Source organism: Myxocyprinus asiaticus, chromosome 4 (assembly GCF_019703515.2).
Source record: "Myxocyprinus asiaticus isolate MX2 ecotype Aquarium Trade chromosome 4, UBuf_Myxa_2, whole genome shotgun sequence".
Lineage (NCBI taxonomy): Eukaryota > Metazoa > Chordata > Actinopteri > Cypriniformes > Catostomidae > Myxocyprinus > Myxocyprinus asiaticus.
The window spans coordinates 20,987,583-21,008,736 of NC_059347.1; the positions used below are offsets into that span (position 1 = coordinate 20,987,583).

Below are 21,154 nucleotides of genomic sequence, written 5' to 3' on the forward strand. Positions count from 1 at the left end.
ACCACAATGATTTTATACATATACGTACATATTCTATGTATAAAGTTATAGTGGCGTTTTGACACTGTGCTGTTAAGCAAAACAGAAACACTAGAAACAGACCAACTAAAAAGCTGACTGACGCCTTCCTATCTATTCATAATGCTAAGAGAGAGGTTTCTGTTATTAAAAATAACACAACTGTGCATCAGTTTGGCTAGGGTAAGGTTTTCAGATTGGTATGTATATTGCTTACCTACTTGATATTGATTTTTAGTAGGCTACAAAAATTTGCTGAGGGCGTCTTTTTGTGTTGTCATTATGCTGCGAGGAAGTGTTTTCTTATCAAGTAAGCATTTTCAAAGCATACATTTTTCATATTTTGTTATGACTCAGGCCCATGTTTGTTGGATTTTCCCTCCACTGGAGATTTTACAAAGAACTGCACAATGATTTCTCACTCTGGTAACCATGATACTCCAGGGGGCGTTATTTCATAATTATTGTGAAGCTAATGTCGTTCTTATCTGAGCTTTATTTCTGGCTTTCTGCTCACTGATTTCGAGTTTCTACATACTTGTTCAGCCTCGGTTCATTATGTCTTCTGTCAACACAAAGAGGAACTGTGTGGGTGGAGGAACGTCTGAACAAGTTTAGGGCAACATCAAAGCACACTAGTCTTTACATGTCTGCTTAGTCACTGCATATTTTTTTATTTGGATTTCCCACTCAATACTACATTTTTTCACATCAGACGTCATTACCATACTAGTGGTTTCAACACTCCTGTAGTCATTGTCAAAATTAATATTTAAGCCCTTTTTTACTATAAATCCCCAGTAGGTGGCGACATGTATGAAGAATGTGAACTGCCAAAAAACTAAAGAATGTGGAGGTGAGTGGAGATTTATAGTAAAAAAGGACTTAAATATTAATCTGTTTCTCACCCAAGCCTATTATATCACTTCTGAAGATATGGATTGTTTCGCCCGAGACAGAGCACTTGTATTAAAATGAATGGGAGGAATTGGAAAACCCAAATGGTGGATGTAGAAAAGGAAGTTCCGCCTTACTGTTAAAAGAGCCAATAACCATGATGTGAGCTAAAGAAGCACAATTTATGATACTATTGTTGTCAGATTTCACTGCTGATTTTAAATATGTTCTTTGTTTGTAATCTTATCCAAAATCCCCATTCAAGTAGTTTGGAGCTGTACTTTAAATACAGTATATATAGTTTTTATGTCCTTTTTGGAATATTTGTAATTTTATAAATGAATTTGTCACACTGCAGGACTAAATACATTTTTAACTAGTCTAAAAACTAAAAGGTTTATGCAATTAAAAACTTATTTTTCAACTACCCGTGCATAAAGTGAATGTGCATTTGAATGTGCAAATGAAATCAGAAGACAGACAACAAAAAGATTTGCAAGAAATTCAACATTTTTTTTATTATTATTTTGTAGCAAATAACAATAAAAATGTTTACAAAAGCACTGTAGAAAGATTTGTGCAGTGTAAATTATCAAAACTAAAAATTAATATTACTTGAAATTATTTTGCACCTAACATGACATAAGGATTGTCAATCTCAGCAGCAAAAACGCAATGCATCTCAGGAGTAAAAGATGAAATGTTCAGTGTTTTTAAGACCACCCACAAAGATGTCGTGAGAAAATTACAAGCCCTGAAATGCAGAAGAAAGAAAAAAAAAAACACAAACAATTAATTGCTACACTGCTTAAATGTGTCGCTACTGAAGCGATTGAAATAAACAAGGATGGTATGGCACTAAAAGCTCATCCCTGAAGGAGGGCATCATTCATCTAAGAAAAAAAAAGGTTAGATTGCAAATGGAAAGTTCCCTTGTACCCAACATGGTACTATGGCAATCTCCCTAAATGGAACTCAAAGACACTCAGCCTTCCCTCTGTTAATCCAACTGGACAAAAACAGTGTATTGACAGCTTGAGGAAGTTGTATAACAGGAGATCATTACACACGACAGGCTCACATCCCAAAGATACAACACAAGCATCTCTCAATCAAAGTTACAGTTTTTAGTTACGACCACATACACTGTTCCACCTTGGATTTAGGACCCTATTTACTTGGTTCTACTTCATAAATCTGTAAAGGAGCTAAAAAATAAATAAATAAGAAAAGAAATGCGCTCGATGACCCCACTTGTAATATTACAAAATATAGAAATGAAAAATGACCAAAGAAAAGACCTTACAAATTCAGATAATGTACATACCATTTAACATATGAATACATAAATATTGTTTGTCTGATTACAAAACTTTTTACTTCATTATAAAATTTGCTTTTTACATATGGTTGTATTGCTTTGTCAATACATAATACTGAGTTTATTTGCGCACTGTGGCAACACTTTAAATGTTAAGTTCTTTGCTGTATTAAACACATTATAAACTCACATAGTATGCTCTGGAACTATTTTTGTGACTTTTAATTTAATTTTTATCCTATTTCATTTGCCCTTGTAGACAATGAGGTTCTGATGCTCTTGCAAATGGGAAATCGATGGCACTATAGCTATCTCTGTGGAAAGTAAACAAACTTATCTACTAAACCATTATTATCTTTGGTCAAGCATATAGGGAACAAGTGAACAAGGGGCAATACATTTCAAAAGTCACCATAAAGAAGCTGGAAAACCGTATAGAAATGGCTCAGGTTCTCGATCTCACATACTCAAGTCACATGTTACGCCCCACCACTTGATATCCAATGGTCCAGCAGGACCTTTGACAGAGGCCATTTTAGTACATTTGTATCCTGTGTGCTGATAAATAAACATGTAACTCTCCAAGAGCCCCTGTAATTAACTGGTGGTCAATTACACTAAAGCTTCAATTGCTTTCCCTCTGTTTTCAGTCAGGTAGAGCTGCATAAGACACTGTAAGTGCACAACGTTTCCAGTTTAAACCTTCCACTAAATCTTTAAAGATAAGCTAAATCCATGGCACGAGCAAATTTGCCACAATGTGCGCAGCAATCCACAGAAACCATGGTTGCAACAGGAAACCAATGGTTTTAAGTCAAGTAAAGTAACATTTACAAGTGTCAATCTTCCCAGCAAGTGTTTGCAATTGGATTTGTTTCCAATGTTTCCAAATGGGAATGATTTTACAAATACATACATCTTCAGTGGACACTTTTCAAACACATAACAACATGGGTAATGGCAATTTCCAACAAACACCCAAAACGATTCATTTGGACAAACCACAGAAATGCATGTGTGGACTTTGAGCATACAAAAAAAAAAAGTGATATTGTTGAAAATGTGCAGCACTCACATACTTTTCAAGTTGATTTATATATGGCCTTAATTCTTTTTTTATGAGGCAATAGTGAAGGCTTGAACATCATGGACAGAAAAAAGCAACACAAACGTAAAACTCAAGACAGACACACGCAGTGATTCAAGTCTCTTTTGCCTTTAGCCTCACAAAGGGTTAACATAAACTGAACGTGCACAAAAAACGCAGACTTCACAGATAACCCTAAACCTGCTGATCTTTTACTCTTTCTGCTGTCAGAGACTGATTAGACTACAAGGAAGCGTGCTTGTGCTCTTGTGATTACGATAACAGACGCCTTTAGATGTGAAGTGTTTCAAAGTATTTCAACATTGATTTGCGTATGTTTCCAGACTGGATTTGGTCAGAGGTAGACTGACGTTTCTTCTGCACAAAACATTTCCATCTTATGCCTGCCATTACCATGCAGCAAAGTTACATCTTTGTGTTTGTAAGTATTTGTAAGGCAGAAAAATATACAAGTCTCACGTGTGAGTCTTCTAAGCCTCTTGTTCTTTCATTATGAAAAGATAAAATAGCTAGTATGACTTGCAATGCATGACGACTCCAGTTCTAAGGAGACTGTCTGACCTCTTTAAAGTAGCCATCATCATTTCTGACATCGGTTGAGTGTAGGCCATGAAGGCTATTGGATGTGACTCCAAGAGCGTGAAATAAAGAGGACTGCTGAAGTTGCTAGTGTCCACTTGTTGTCACACTGCATCGTGCAAAATGGTGGATGGCAAGCCACCAGAGCAGTTCACCACAGTGTGACAAACACATACAAGCACAGACATGCCTGCAGACGAACAAACACATAGAGTAACACATACTGGTATGTACAATCATACACACAATGTACTGGATTGGACCCAGTTTTTTTTTTTTCTCTCTTAGCATATTAGACCATTTAGGCCTCTATATAGTTTTAGAGCAGGTAATTTGATAGTTTGCATTTGTCTGTTCATTATCAGGTATGACATATAGAGCTTTGTTAGTTCTTGGCCTACCTATGTAGACCTGTATACAGTAGTGTGGGAAGAAATTTGAAACACTTGAAAAGCACAGGCTTTCCTAGACATGAGTGAGCATGGATGGTTTCCAGTAGTTCCAGTAAATTCCTCCTGACGTTCTTTCATGCTAACAGGGTTCATGACCCTTTCAGGAACTATGGATTCGGTGAACATGCAATGCATATACTTTTTTAAAGGCAAGAGAGTGTTATCAGGCTTCTCATGACTAGGCAAAATAAGCCTCCAGCAACCCAGAGACAGCTTTGTGTTTACATATTTCTTTTGTGGGATATGTCAGTTTGAGAAGGCCATGCTCATAAACGAATAAGTAACGAGTCAACCTTAAAACAAGTGACCCTTGGGAAACATTGGTGTTGTTTGTGTGTGAGGACTGACCCCAAAGACCAATCGCACAGTGAAAAGGAGAAAATAAAAAATAGTGAGGATGCACTTCTCGTGGATGTGATGTCCAGGTGTTACTCCACCAATCATCTTCATCAACACTTTTGTGCCTCTACTGGTGACATGGCGATATAAGAGCCGTTTCTCAAAGGCTGGTTACTGTGGTTCTCCGGCGAATCTTCTGCTTGGTTGCTAACTTGGGTATAAGCCGTTTCATCTTTCGTCGTCTGTATGAACATAAAGGAATGTTAGATTGCATGCCTGCGATGTTAAAATCAAAGCTTTCAGATTTCAACATAAAATCACATACCACTAGGACACTACACCAACACTCTATTTAATTAACATGTAATGTAATACTTTGAAACACTGCCGCACTACATCACAAAACAATAAGCATGCAGGAAAAGCAATGAACATGATTTGCAAAAACAAATGCATGTTATTGTTCCGAACAGTAAACAAGGAGGGTAGCTATATGATTCAATTAAACAAAAAAAAAATAAAACAAACTTTTGACTAAAATGATAACAATAGTGCACAAAATGACATGACAGGCAAATTTGAACAAAATAAAAGGAAAATGTGTGTAAGGGAAAATGAAGACTTACAGCAAAAGAATGAAAAGCTTCAGTAAAATCAATACGTTTTACTTCATTCTGAATTGGAAAAAAAAGGGGAGGAAAAATGTTACTGGAAATGAAAACATAACAGCATTATGCATCACTTGGCAAATTTCATGTGAAGAAATTAACACAATTAAAAGAACTTTAGGCTCATTATTAGTATCTAAAATAGTTACAACACAAATGTTTTTCAATGAACAAAAAGTTTTTTGAGCATTTCATCATGAATAAGTTGTTTAAGTTTACAAGTCCAATTAAACTGATAATTACTGCACATTCTAAACAAAAACAGTATAACAAAACAAAAAAAATTCACTTAATTCATGCGCTGAAGGTAAAGCACATGCATTCCCTCATGCAGGTGCATGCTTGGGAATTATAACTAAGGTTAGTGCCTTTAAGGCTAGTTACACGTGTAACCGACTTTGAAGCCAAGGGCATGTAAGGCTTCTGGTATTTTAAAGACTTTGGTCTTTTTGAAAACTTCCTTAATATCCTAGCATTGTTGGAGAATATTAACTTTTACTCCATTTGCAGAGTTCGATGGAAAAGGTATTGTTGACCTATGAACAACACATCTAGTCTTTCCTCAAGTTAACATTAGGCAACATAGAAGGCAGCACCTAACAAATGTTGATTTTTATTTTTTTATTTTTTACCTTTCTCTGGCGGTTCCTGCAGACTAGAAAGATCAGGACCATGAGTAAAATGACCCCCAGCCCCACAATGATGACAGGAAAATTGGACACCACTGTTACAATCATCAGAAGTGTTCTCATCTTGGCAGCTGACTCATCGTCAATAGTTGCCGTCTAAAAATATAAGGGAATTCCAAAGCACTGAATGAAATGCAGCAGAGTGTGTAAACATATTAAAGGGATAGTTCACCCCAAAATGAAAATTCTCTCATCATTTTCTCACTCTCATGCCATCCCAGATGTGTATGACTTTATTTCTTCTGCAGAACACAAAGATTTTTAGAAGAATATCTCACCTCTTTAGGTCATTAAAATGCAAGTGAATGGTGACCAAAATCTTTGAAGCTCCAAAAAGCACATAAAGGCAGTATAAAAGTAATTCATACGACTTTGGTGTTTTAATAAAAGTCTCCTGAAGCGATCCAATTGGTTTTAGGTGAGAACACATCAACATTTAACTCCTTTTTCACTATAAATCTTGCCGTCAGCAGTCTCCCTGCCGATCATGATTTCAAGCTTGATTAAACTTCCTAACACCCTCTTGCGCTCTTCGCATGTGTCAAGCACTAGGAACTGTAATCTTGAAATCATGATGGTGCCTAGAGGATGCAATGGCAAGATGTACTGTGAAAAAGCAGTCACAATCGATTGAATCACTTTAGAAGACATGGATTTGACCACTGGAGTCTTATGGATTATGTTTATGTTGCCTTTATGTACTTATTGGAGCTTCAAATTTTGGCCACCATTCACTTGCATTGTATGGACCAACAGAGCGGAGATATTCTTCCAGAAATCTTCATTTATGTTCGGCAGAAGATGAGAGAAATTTGAGAGAAATTTTAGTTTTTTGGGTGAACTTCCTCTTTAAATATGTAAACAAACAAACTGGTTTGAAAGTAATAAGGATGAAATGAAAAACTTACCTCATTGACATACATGATAGGGAAAATCGTCCCATTCAGGAATTTTGTTTTGCTAAAAAAAAAAAAAAAAATGTGGAGAGAGCGAGACACATTAGCATAATTACACGTTTGCATTAGAGACAAAAACTGCATTTTTTTTTCATTCCAAATGTACAGATTTCTGAGATGTTGTACTCACGGGAAGCCACTGACTCTCTTCAGGATGACATTGAGCTGAGCTCTCTTGCAGGCACGAATGGGGACCCCAGTGGTCTATAGAAAATAAGCAAGGGACAATTTTCCATTAAAAGTCAAAACATTAAAAAGGTGCCATTGTAGAAATGCACTAAATCACAGTCACACATAATTAATTTAATCAATGAGTGAAAGTACCAAATAACACTGCGGTTACTGAGATTAAGCTAGTATTCGGCTAGTCATGTGATCTCAACATGTCGGCCCCCATGAGGGGACCCTGTCCATGTAGAATAAAACAGCTTTTATAAGGTTACTGATATGGCTGGTGTCTCCACTACCATTCATTTCTTTAAAAGGTTAAACTTTAATGAGGAACAAAACTCTGATCTTACTTTTATAACATGAAGTAAGATCAAACAGCAACATAAGGGTGACATTTTCCATCACTGAATGCTATGATAATACAATAATGACATAATGGCAATCTAGGGAAATTCAGGTGTGGTTTCACATTCAGTTGTGTTTACCAAAGTTTGTTCAGTTGTGGTAAGGAAGGGTGCATACTATTTACAGACTACAAAACCACAAGAGAACTAACAGGTCATGCTGTAAAACAAAGGAATCATAAAGTGTCTGCGGCGCTGCTTACAGGGTTGATGTCCAGGTATGTTTCGTGCTCCTCCTCATTTGGATTCATCCCTTCAACAGCACTGATGTAGCTGTGATCGGCTTGGTAGAAATGAGGGAATGACACAACAATGGGTGCACCTGTACATAAAAGGAAAAACAGAAACACACAGCCTTATTTGATGTTCCTGTGGCAAGTATTTATAGAGCACATGTCTAGTTAAAATTAGGAAACGAAAAGGTCTTTGTGAATCTGCAAAAATAGTATGTCTTCGTCTAATGACCTTTCATAAAGATGATAAAAAGATGATGACATCATGTGGAAAATTAGCAGCTTATAGATCTTCTATCTCTCTTGTTTTGATATTTTTCATTATCTGAAATAATAACCCTAAGGAAAATGTATGATTACAATGTACTTTCAGGGAGGTTTCTTTATGCAAACTAGCCGAAAATAAAACTTCCTCTTTCAGTAGTGAGCAATGAGTGACAACAGGGTAAGTACACTACAAAAGTATGTAAACTATGTATGCTTGTTGAACATTTAATTTCAAAACCATGTGCATGTCCACATACTTGGCCATGTAGTGTACCTGATCACCTACCAAATGCACAAAATTCTACATTGGTGAGGTGTTGAGATCATAAACTAAACATAATTCCTCAGTAGCTCTTATTCATAGTATGTTACTATCCCATTTCAATGACATTCTAAATGTGACTATTAAATGACCAGTCATGACCCCCTCTGGGAAAGATGACTAATCAAAGCATGTGCAAATTCAAACAGCTGTGTCAGAAGTGCTGACATGACAAAAGTGAGAGTTTACAACCATTCGATAATAATGTTAGTTTAATAGTTTATGGAGGCAATACAGGCTGTGAAAGAGCAATCAGTTGGAGGACACCTACAGCGGGTCAAGTGGTTAATAAATACAATCAAATGGTACTAAAAGTTATTCATTAAGCACTGAACCCTGATGCCTCTTTCATAGTCCAGGAGTGAGCAAACACCACCAGACAGATATGACATGAACTCGAGTTAGAAGGGCCACAGAGCAGTAATGAGAAATCCAAGAATTCCATGCTATTTACACATGTGGTTTGGATTGGTTTGGTTACACGTCAGTCTAGACCATCTATTTAGGCCACTGCAATTTTATGCACTCTTATGTGTCATTCACACAGCACAGGCTTACTGAAAATGTGTTTTTAGTGCTAAAAATTAAAAGGCATTTGCTCAGTTATAGAATGCAATCGTCAGTCTCATTAATAACTGAACTGCATGTGAACAGAACTGAATTTTGCACTCTAAAACAGAACTGACATTCGTATTGCTGAAAGTACAAGCACCTACAGAGAGCCTAAACAAATTACCGTATTTTAAAAATGACCATATTTTCCATGCAACTCTAGGAAATGTTTTTCTCTGTGCCTTTCAAAACTAAACCTACAACTTTTAACGTCATAAAACCTGCTCCAACAAACATGGTGTACCTTGCCGACAGACGCTGACTTTAAGGACTCCCTTTCCGAGGCAATCTCCAGCAGGCACGCAAAATCCAGCGTTGCTTGGATTCTCATCAGGGGGAGCCAATACATCTGAAGGAGGGGCGAAGCGGAAGGCAGGGATGCCCTTCACCTCTGTGTCACTCACGTAACTTAAGTGAATAGACCTGTACACACACACACACACACACACACACACACACACAAAAAACCATGAGTAGTAGTATAAATAATCAACTTGATCTAAAAAAAAAAAGTTGCGATCATGCTTTTATTCCCTCATAATAGGACAGATGTCAGGGTTTTTTGAAGGCAGTAAATACATATTTTCACAACATTGCAGAAATGTTGCTAGTTTAGGAACCTACCACATCCAACCATGTAGTAGTACATATGCAGTTGTCAAAAGGTTTTTGCCAAGTACATCTTTCAAAGTAGACTGTTACCAATAACATTTCAAACACTTTTAGTAAGCAAGAGAGAAAAGAATAGAGATCAAATATATGACTTCTAATTCGTGTTCTGAATTTGTCATGGCTACTGTATACGATTTATGTAAATGTAAATGACCAGCATGTTTCCAGCACTCTAGTCATATTTCTTGGTCACTTTTGGTAAGTCAAATATGTAAACTGTACGTCATGTTTTGGTTACTACCTTATTTTTTTAACAGTTGTGGTTTCAGGATAGTTTTTAAAATGTTGCAGTGTGACGTAACCTAACTGCAACCACAAAGCAACTTTGTGAAATGGCTTGCTGGCTTGCTTAGTGACTAGGTACCTTGTAAGTCTCTAAACACATTTCTTACCGGCAGAGATCAGCAGCAAAGATGTAGAGGAGCTCTTTCCTGGACAGGAAGGTGTGGAACACACTGCCATCAGTACCATTGATCATGTTGCTCTGGTTTGACGACCACCAATTCATCTGACTGAGAGAAAATTAGAAAATGAATAGATGGTGATTACATGGTTTTCTTTAGAACATAGAAAGGTTTATTTATCTCTCTACATCTATTTGTTTAACTAAAATAAACATTTTCATGCAATTCCACATCTTAAAGTGATGCTTTTTTATATTTGAAGTATTGGGGACAATGAAATGGGGTTATTGAATGGTGCATTGGTTCTTGTCATGGACTTTACACTTTGGTATTGCATGTTTACCATCTAATACAAGCATACTGTGCATGTTTAACCCAATTTCCAAAGAGAGCAGAAGCCAAACGAGTGTGCAAATATTCTCATTATGTCAGTAAGGCAATGCAGGTTACGCAAGGATTAATGTACCTTATTCCATTCCATGTGTCAATCTTGCCATAGTCCATGTAGTTCTTCTCTCCAGTATGGAAGACAAATTCACCCTCATGGGTTCCATTTTTCTGTAGTCAAAAAATATGATATAAATATATATATATATATATATATATTTTGTTTTTTTTATTTAACCGTTAAATAAAAATTATCTGAATCACTGGCCAGGGAAGAGCGAAGATGACAAAGAAAAGGTCGATAAAGTAGCAAAGTAGGATGTTTATGTCCTGGTCTGAAAGCAGAAAGCCAAAATGTTTTATTAATGTACAGCGAATTACAGCGAGCTTACACGCACTGGCTCAAATGCCCTGAAATCGTTCCTACAAATCACACAAACTGCAGATATTCAATAGCTTTTTCTAAATATATTTAGCATATAATCCCCAAAGAGAGTCTAAAACCCTTTAGAGTAAATCAGGCCACTGTGTCAAACCTGGTAAACTGGTCAACATCTGCAGTCAGTGGCGGACAGTATAATAATGAAGTCACAAGATTATCCTTGTCTGATATGCATACGCATATATGGAAAAAAGATGCAATGAAAGTGAATGGTGACTGAAAAGTCTCCTTTTGCATTCTACAGACTAGAGAAAGTAATATGGGTTCAGAACATCATGAGGGTGAGAAAATAATGACAGAATTTTCAATATTGGGTGAAATATCCCTTTAAATACAGTACGGGAAAAATATCATATCCTTAAACTATCAAAAACAGTCTGGAGGTAAAACGAATAAACGCTCTTTTTCTTCTTTTGACAATATTGTCCACAAATATAATTAATTCCAACTGTCAGAACTGTACCTGAGCTTTTCTCTTTATTTTGACTGGCCAATTATGAATATGAATATTATGATAGTACTCTTTCAAATTACATTGTACATGAGGCCAAAATGCTCATCCACTTCTGGTCTCAAGGCGTGGAGTTTGGACAGCAGCGGATCTTTGAAACCCCACAACATCTCATGGACTGTGCGATTCATAAAAACATCAATCCCCATGGATCCCATCCACATAGACACAGCAGTCCTCAAGAAGAAGGAGTAGGAATTTAACTCATTCATTACAGCCTAAAAAAAAGAGAGAGAATTTAGAGCAAATTTTTTTGCATTTGGATCAGAGATCATCAGTTAAGCAAATGACAAGAAATGCTGAAGGAAAACTAAGTCTAAATGTAAAATTACTTGTTGCCTATTTGAAAAACAAGCAAACAAAATCCTTCGTACAATGAATGGAATGTTAACTGTTGTCACACGGTCAACCTCAGGATCTCCCACTGACATGCTGCGAAGAAACACAAAGCTCTTGGGGTTTGTGGCAAAGATTTTCGTCCCATTTTCAAGGAAAGTGACATTTTCCCTGGGACGGTATTCCCTGTTAAGAAAGAGTAACATTTTATTTAATGTTAATATTATAATATTATTTATTTATTTATTTTTATAAAAGTCTAGATTTTCTGAACTAGTAAAGGAAAATAAAGAAAATTATGGCTGTGAAATTTAATGTGTTAATTTTGCAATTAATAGTTGACTGTTTAACGTGTTACAAAAATTTACGCATTAATGCAGTATCAGTTTTTTGTTTTTTTATTCCTGAAACGTTTTCCCCCACTTCTTGTGGCTAAGATTTGCATATATAAATTTCCAGGAGGTACAAGCTCGACTCAAGTTTTGAGATTTAGCATTCAATTTGTTTAGTATATGTACTGTATATATAGTGTCGAATAATGCACTGGCAATGTACACTTTGTTTATCTTGCCAATAAAACTTGATATGAATGGAATTTGACCATTTGATCCTATAACACCAAAAGATTTGGCCCAACTTTTAATTACAGTATGTCCACTGATTTTATGGCATGTCTACATACTTATATCAAAGATTTATTCCTGTAAAAATCTGTCTAATCTATCTCTTTCCACAAAATGTTTTAACATGAACATATTTAAATAATTAAAATAAATGATAACTTCTTGCAAGTTCTTTGAGACAATATATGAGTTAATATATTTATGATTATATTTTAATGTTTGCTTTAATGTACAATGTACCATGATTAATCGCAATAAATCACACAAAAAAAACTGTCCAATTAATTAGTTAATCGATTCACAGCCCTAAACAAAAAACATTATTTCTATTTTTTTCCAGTGCGTCATTAATATTTGACATTTCGTTTGAAATGACTAGGCAAACGTTTCCTGTTTCCTATCTTCTAAAATGCATGAGGCACTTCTTGACTGGGGTGCTCCAGTTGTCACTGACAACAGACTGTATCGTTCAGAAAACAAATAATTTCAAGTAGCCCTGAATGATGAAGTCATCTTGCACAAAAATGATGAACCTGATCATGACAACATTCCACCAAACAACTGAATATCTCAACTTTAATACTATTAGAGACATTATATCACCTGTAAGTGTATGGTCCCATTTGAGTGACTTTTGGCTTTGCCTTGCCAGCCAAGAACTCATCTGGATTGGTAACATTGAAGAAGAAATACTGCATGTAAACAGGAGGCGGTGGATTTATCCAGCCTTCCAATACTCTACTGTTCTCAGCCAGTGTGATCTCCTGTAAATCAAACAAATTCAAGTCAAGAGATTTTGACAACAGACAATGTGTGTAACCTATAAGCTCTGATATATCTATACAATGTTATACACTTTGATATGTTTTGTCTCTTTGAATTCACAGGTTAAAGGGATAGTCCACCCGAAAAGGAAAATCCGGTCATCATTTACTCACCCACTGTCACCATTCACTTTCATTGTGTGGAAAAAAAATGGAAAGAACAGTCTCTAACATTTATGCCTAACATCTTTTGTGTTCCATGGAAGATAGAAAGTCATACAGGTTTGGTATAACATGAGGATGAATAAATGATGACAGAACTTTCATTTTGGGTGAACTAGCCCTTTTAAAGAGTTCTCGTAAAATCTTGCGAATATCTTGCCTAATTTAGGGAAGAAAAAACACAAAGGTTCTGTGCCTGCCTGTTGAAAGCTGACTTTAGGCTAAAGGTTCCAGATAAAATGTCAAAGCCCTGGGATTTCAGAGTGCTGGGATGAGGTTTTAAAAAAAAAAAAAAAAAAGAGGAAATACCTCAGCAGACTGTCAGGCTGATTCAGAGTTAAAGTAGAAGAGGAAGAAAAACATCAACAATCAGCAGTCTGTTCCAGACAAGTAGCACAAACAAACATGTTTTTTAGGGTGGTATCTGACTGAATTCAGCTTCAGAATGTATGTTCAGCAGTTACACTTCTCACATCTAGAGTGTCTTGATCCAAACTGGAGAGGAGTTACAAATATTCATTTTGAAACGATGAACTAACAACTCGGCCTACTACTACAGTACAGAACAGAGTGACTAGAACACATTTGTGTAAGGATGCAACAGGGCTCCACAGGGTGACTCATGACAAACCCATAACAAACAAGGTTTTATACCAGCATGTTGCCTTGAAATGCAGATAACACTATCTGGAATCAGAAGCCATGACTTCAGGACTGTTGCAGAGACTGTACCAGCTCCACCAAAACAGTTATAGTTTTAAGGTTTTGGTCAGCTGGCTGAGGAAGGGCCTTGGTTGCAGCGAGGTTTTTGTTTGTGTTTCAATCAGTTTTTCTACATCTAATCTGTGAGCATGTTTACATGCATGTTCTTGCACCAATTATGCTTAATAAGCCGACATGTTGTCATATAAATGCCTTTCTTTTATTGGTGTAAGGCTATAAACGGCTCACGAATAAACCAATCAACACGGGTAGATTTTTGCCCATTACCCCGATTTCGCGTTGCATGTAAACACCTTACACACCTTGCCAGCTTATCCAATGTATTACGCAAGTCTTACGCATACCACTTCATGGTTTGACATCAAAAGCGGAGAATTACTTGATTATTTCAAATTTCATGTAAACGCGTTTTTCTTGCTTTGTCTGATTTTTTTTTTTTTTAAATAAGCTGATTTTGGGGAGTTATCAGCATATTAGTGTGCATGTAAATGGGCTGAAATATGCAATGGTAGCGTGGAATATTATATTTGTGTGCAGAGAAATGCATTTCATAATCATCTGCAAACCAGCAATTCTCTCATGACTAAATTGTGCATTATTATCACAGCAAAACCCAAAGAACAACATCAAAGTGCTCTATCTTTGTTCAAACAGGTCAGATCACTTATTCAAAGGAGCATATGTCATTTGAACTGGGCAATTTTTCACATGGAAGCTCTAAATGGGCTCTTTATTATTAGGCGCTACCCGGTGTTTGGTAAAGTATCGAGTACTGAGGAAAATCTGCAGCTTTTCAACTTGTTCAACCATGTGTAGTAAAATGAGACTATAGCTTTCCTTTAAAGTAAGATTATGTTGCATCACACTCTTTGATTCTCTTTCCTAATCTTTCGGGATTTCTGTGAAGGTCTGTTTAAGCATTTTTGCTTTAAACCATACTGACATCAGATTTTAATTACATTTGGTGAAAAAGGTGTTTCTGATTAAAAATTAATTCATCCGTTTTAGCTCATAGATAGCCATTTAAGTTCAATTAGCCACATCTCAGCAAGTAAACATTATTTGTCATTTTATTTTACTATGGTTACATTCTATACAGCTCAGTGGCCTTCTTATTCATACTAATGTCACTATTCTGAGCCTATATGGTCCGCTGGGAAGATATGTAGCCTATAATAATGATTTGATGGAATCTAATACTTTTAATCATTATTATACTGAATAACCAAAAGATTAAAGACTGATTCAGAAAACAAACCATCTCATTGGCCTCTACACAAAACTGCTGAGCTCAACAACCTTGAGAGAGGTCTTTGGAGGTCCTTAATGGACATCACTGTTAGGACATTTTAAAACCTTGATCGACCATTTTTAAAACCTTCATACAGCCAAGGTAATAATAACAATAAATGTTATTATTTTGATAGTGAGGTCATTTGTCCTTTACATTAAATTACTTAACATTAAAAGAATGCCAGAACTGCCCAAGACAAGCAGCAGATACCAGAGGCGGTCCTCAGTCAAGTGGTGGTACCAGCCACTGGAACATTTTTATAAATTACACACTATGATGATCCAAAGCCATTACACTGGCAGGAGCACCACTGCATTACCTTATAATATTAATTCACAGCAAGGAATGAACAAATTCATAAGCCTCTAAAAGCTGCAGAGAAAGCAGCACTGTAATAAATTAAATGTGAATTACTTTGCATCTACATAAAAACATATTACACCAACCATATTCCCCCAAGTGTTGTCCCAACTAGCCTAAAAGAGTCTGAACGAACAATTTCATATTGGACAATGTTCCCAGCATGTCTTGCAGCATGGATAAATGATATGGTTAGTGTAATAGGCTTATTTTTTAGCTGTTTGCTGACTTTATGTTGTTGTTGATGTATTTATTGCCATTGTTAGTCAATTGGTGTGTGGTGATGTTAAGACCTCATCTTTTAACTTAATGAGGTTTGTGGATTGTCACCATTCCGACTGATCTCACAGTGAAATCAGAAACAGTAGTTTGACTTTTCTTTAGCTAAATTCAGTCTGTGCTTCCTGAAATTCAAAACACTGCCCCCAGTGGCCAAAGCAGTAAGTCTTGTTGGGCATATGAGCATGCGTGAGCTCCATTTTCCAGGGTGAAATGTCCACAGAGGGGCGCCAAAAGCAAGTTGTGAAGAGAGTTGATTTTAGCTGCACAGGCAGTAATACAGTGAAGAGTACATTTTGTAAACTGAACCCCTGTTCAAACTGTTTAGTGAACAAAAATTCAAATTGACTAAACAAAGCAATGCTACAGAGGACAAATCATTAAGGCAGTTGTTGAGGGAACTCAAAAATGTCATGTTGTTTTTTTTGTTTTGTTTTTTTAAACTTTGCTCAACAATTCCTTTTTTACACTAAGGAGGCTAGAAGTGTCACTCAAGAAAACAGAGCACTCAGAGGAAAAACTGCCTAAGAGCTACACAATACGTCGCATATACTAAATCCTGCAACATACCATCCACTCCACGCCCTGTTCAAAAAACACACATGACCTGAGGGCTTGAAAAGTTGTTTTGTCTAGAGAACTTAATTCTAATGGTTTGCAACGAGAAGACGTTTGTGGTCTGTATGTCATAAAAACATGCCAGAACTACTTATAATATGAAAGTTGACACATTATATCATGAAAGTCCATTTCTTTAAGACCCCATAATACTCTATATCAGTGGTTCTCAACCTTTTTGACTTCAAGCCCCCCCGTCCAAGACAATATCTGAAGGCCCCCTCGCCCGAAACTAGACGTATCTGATTAAAATAATTAATCATGGATTATTTTTTATTCTAGACGTTTCAGAAAGAGTCTGGTTATAATTTGTTGGCACACATCCAAAAAAAAAAAAAAAAATTGTTTTTATTTTAATTAAGTCAGATTATTTTAATTATTTTAATATTTCTTATTTTAAATTAGTTTTAAGTCATCTTGAGGCCCCCCTTGGAAGTGTGCTGAGGCCCCATAGTGGGTCCCGGCCCCCTGGTTGAGAACTACTGCTCTATATCATTTCATTTGGCCCTAAATGGCATATACATTTAATTTCCAGCCAAGTTGACTTGACTCACAGATGACCGTTGCCACCAACATGAACACCCACCCTGAACAGTGAATACTACACTTGGTTAAAAATACTATGGGGTCAGAATTCCAAGTATTTTTCCAAGGAGAGCAAGCTGAGACCCTCCCCCCCCATATCCACACACCTCCCCCTTACCATATATATGCTGAATGAGCAGGCAACCTGACATTTAACATTAAAGAGGGATTTACAATACATAATAACCTGATGGAGAAAACATTTCATTCACAGACAGACTGCTGGGGTGGATGAGAAAGGGAGAGAATAATACGAATTTTCCGCATTGTGATGGGGGTTTCGTGGTCACAGTCAGGGTTGCAACCCACTTTGATCGTTCAGGAGTACTAACAAAAGCACATTTATACGTCATGGTGATTTGATATCATGTGTTGACTACCTAAATGTTAGAGGAACACTGAATGACCAAAACATGCAGCGTTGGATTACCACCGCCAATAGAACAACGTGTAGGACATGATGAAATTGGTATGAACCTTCCCCCCCATATACAGTAGCAATGCATAAACCACTATCTGACTGAAGGGACTTAAGTGACAATATAATGAATAATTGTTCAATGGCAGCAATGATTTCGCAATATCATGTACTACTCCACATGATGCTCTCTCTCTCTCTCTCTCTCTCTCTCTCTCTAAATAAAGAGCATAAACATCGTTTAAGCCGGTCATATGACACCAGATGAGCTCTTGTGGGGAATTAGGTTAGTATAACTCTTTTCTCCATGCATGTCTCACCTTTTTGATGCGTTCTTGAATCACTGTTTGGAAGACTTGAGCCACCAGAAGGGCGATTCCCAAAATGAGCAGATGAGCGCACACGATCGCGGTGGCGTAAATGGTGCAAGATCTTCTCGTCATTGTTGATGGTTTCAAATTGGCAAATTAATATGGAAAAAATAAAATGTATATATGACAGTACTTCCTTGAACAGTTGCTAGAGCCTTTCCACACCTGGTCTATCTTTCAATCTTCCTCTCCACTCAAAGTAAGCTCTCGATAAGCTACTTGGTCTGAACTTCAATCACTACTTGAGGACCTCTTGATGATGTGCCTCCGCTTCTCTGATCGTCCTAAAACCCGAGTCTCTTTACCCCCTCTCTGTTTCATTAGGAAATGACCATACACGATCCCAGTGATGTGCGATTGGGAGTGTTGCTCGGATGCTGAGATAGAGACTATCGGCTGTAATGCAGAGAAACGGAGGTCTTCTCCTCCTCCCTCAGTAGATTCAAATGAGCCAGTCATGCATGAGGAACACACTTTTGGAGCGAAGGGCGTGTTGAACCGCCCCCAGAGCTGAGGTCACACTTTAAAGGGGTTTTTAAGACGGGGTTACACATGCCAATGTCATATCGTCAAAGTAAATATGTACTTTTTACTGAAGCGTTAATTTATTGACAAATAAGTGTTCATATTAAGAGGAAACGTGCAAAATAAGTGGTATAATTCATGTTTTTGTTTTTTGTTTCTCATTGTAAAATGGAAGATGCAGTGGATAGCATATTGCATGCATTAACGTGTTATGGTAAAGTTTTGCATGTGACTGTAGCTGCAAAGCCCTAACATGTCAAAATATATTAAACTCTGGCTGATAAACCTACTGGAACAGACGTTACAGCACAGCGGGGAGCTTGTGTTTTTAAAAGACATGATGTGCGTCCCGCTATCTGCGGTCTTGTCTCTTTAAAGCATCATTGAATGAACATGAATAATGGGCGGCTCACAAGGTAAACCGTGATTGACGCAAGCCTTTTGTTCGAGGAACCCGCGATTCTATTGGATGACGTCTTCCCGGACCACCGTTCTAAGACCGCCCCCGGGCAAACATGATTGGTCGAAGCCTCGAGAGTGTGATGCTGAATTTGATCGACTGATTTCGAGGCGGAGCCTATTTAAAGGCATGTCGTGGCGTTTGAAGCGCGTTGGAAATTTCATGGTGGTCTCACTCAGCACAGAAAGCAGAGTTTGACTAAGATGATAGTTTGTTGTATTTTCTGTCATGTTTGTGAAGCAGTTTGTGAGTAGTTAAGAAAGCTCTTTAAAGACTGGGGCTTGTTTGGACTTTATATGATATTTGATATGAATTGTATTTCTATCTATATATTTTCCCCCATCATTATGATGTTGCAAAGGCACATATAATAACAATTTAGATACTTCTTAAAATAGATGTTGCCTATTGCTTACTGTCACCTTTTGAGTCAGCAAGATAAAAAGTGAGTGACTTTTTTATTGCTTTCGCCAGCAGTGAACTGCAGAATAGAACAGAATAGACAAAATAGTATGGGAATGTGCAAGTATCCATCACTGTGTGCAGTGTACATACAGTACAGTATAATATGCACTAAACAATACAATTTGCAATATATAAACAATATACAGTACAGTGTGAAATACAGTACAATACATACAATGTCTTTCTTTCTTCCTTCCTTTCTTTTATTCCATAAATAGCCTATTAAGCCAAAGAGCAAACATACCAAACAAACGTTTTCCTAAAGATAAAATTATGTCTGAAAAATACAACATTAGTGCAATACTGTGTGTCACATAGGAATAGAGTTGGGGAGTAACAGAATACATGTAACAGGATTATGTATTTAAAATACAAAATACAAGTAACTGTATTTCACTACAGTTAAAGTTTAAATCATTAGTAATTATAGTACAGTTACATTCAAAAAGTATTTTGATTACTGAAGAGATTACTTTGCATTTTATTGTCATTTGTTTCATTGAATATTTAGTCCTTTCAGATGGAAAACATTTATACATATAAATGATGTGATCCAAAGTGCATTTGAACAGCACTGAAACACTTTCTTATGATGTGTTACATTCATACGAGCAGACAGAGAAGTAAGTTTGAAGTAAGTTTGGAGCAGAAGAAATAGAAATAAACCTTGTGTAAATTGTCAGCTTTACACTAAACTAAAATGCTATTTCAAGCCATTTTACATGCACATGTTACCAGGCACGATCATATTTTTTATCAAGAAAATTCACGTTGGATCACAATTTCTTTTTTTCTAGTAAGATGTTTGATATTAGGTCAAAAATCATATTATTGATAATAATTTTTTAATTGTTTTCCTGTAAAAATATCTAAAAGTCCTTAAAACAAGATCAGTTTGATTTATCTTGTTTTAGAAACAACACTGCATAAGATATTTAGTTTTTTCAGAGAATGTATTTTTAACATGTGTATTTTGTCTTACTGTACTGGCAGAGTTTTTATAGTTAAAACAAGTGAAAAAATCTACCAGTGCTGAAGAAGTAATCCAAAGTATTTAGAATACGTTACTGACCTTGAGTAATCTAACGGAAGACGTTACAAAAGTAACCCTCCCAACCCTGCATAGGAACAATAATGGCCTTTGCTCTGAAACTCGATCTGCAACATTAGTGTTAAACTCTATCTATATCTCTGCAGTGCACATTTAAGCTTTCCTATATGCTTAGAATTATCATGTTAAAGATAAAGTTGAAAGGGGACTTTGATTTGTCCTCTCCTCACCTATCCTATATTTTACAGTTTGTTTGTAATTTGACTAGTCAATGAGTACACTTCTCATAAAGGCGAAATTATTGGAAGGCCTATGTGTTTTGACAGATAATGCCATGTCACGCAGCCTATAAGTTGCAGTGGGTGTGCAATATAGTAAAGTCATAAAATCATGGACTGAACATAATAAACATAAAGTAAAAATGAAAGACAGCAGTTACTGAACTTGCTTTTCCAAATAAATGCAGGGGCAAAATGATACTCCAAGCAGGTTAATGCTATTTTTTATCAAAGCTCTCTCTAAGGGGGTTTTGGATGCTCAGGCCAGAAAGCATCTGTGCAAATAAGAGAAGCGAAAACAAACCATTATAAGCACCATTAGGTAGAGGA

General features: G+C 36.5%; 1 protein-coding gene across 1 annotated transcript; it reads right to left on the minus strand.

The window, feature by feature from the left end:
- Nucleotides 1-1,407: 1,407 nt before the first annotated feature.
- LOC127439813 (lysosome membrane protein 2-like) lies at nt 1,408-18,502 on the minus strand. The gene is made up of 13 exons (XM_051696031.1): nt 17,995-18,502; nt 13,015-13,175; nt 11,827-11,974; nt 11,476-11,670; nt 10,579-10,670; nt 10,101-10,220; nt 9,281-9,459; nt 7,806-7,924; nt 7,158-7,231; nt 6,980-7,031; nt 6,015-6,167; nt 5,341-5,388; nt 1,408-4,956 (listed from the first exon to the last, which is right to left on the minus strand). The coding sequence occupies exons 1-13, from the start codon at nt 18,115-18,117 to the stop codon at nt 4,825-4,827; spliced, it is 1,596 nt and encodes a 531-aa protein (XP_051551991.1). The 5' UTR covers nt 18,118-18,502; the 3' UTR covers nt 1,408-4,824.
- Between the last annotated feature and the right edge of the window lie 2,652 nt (nt 18,503-21,154).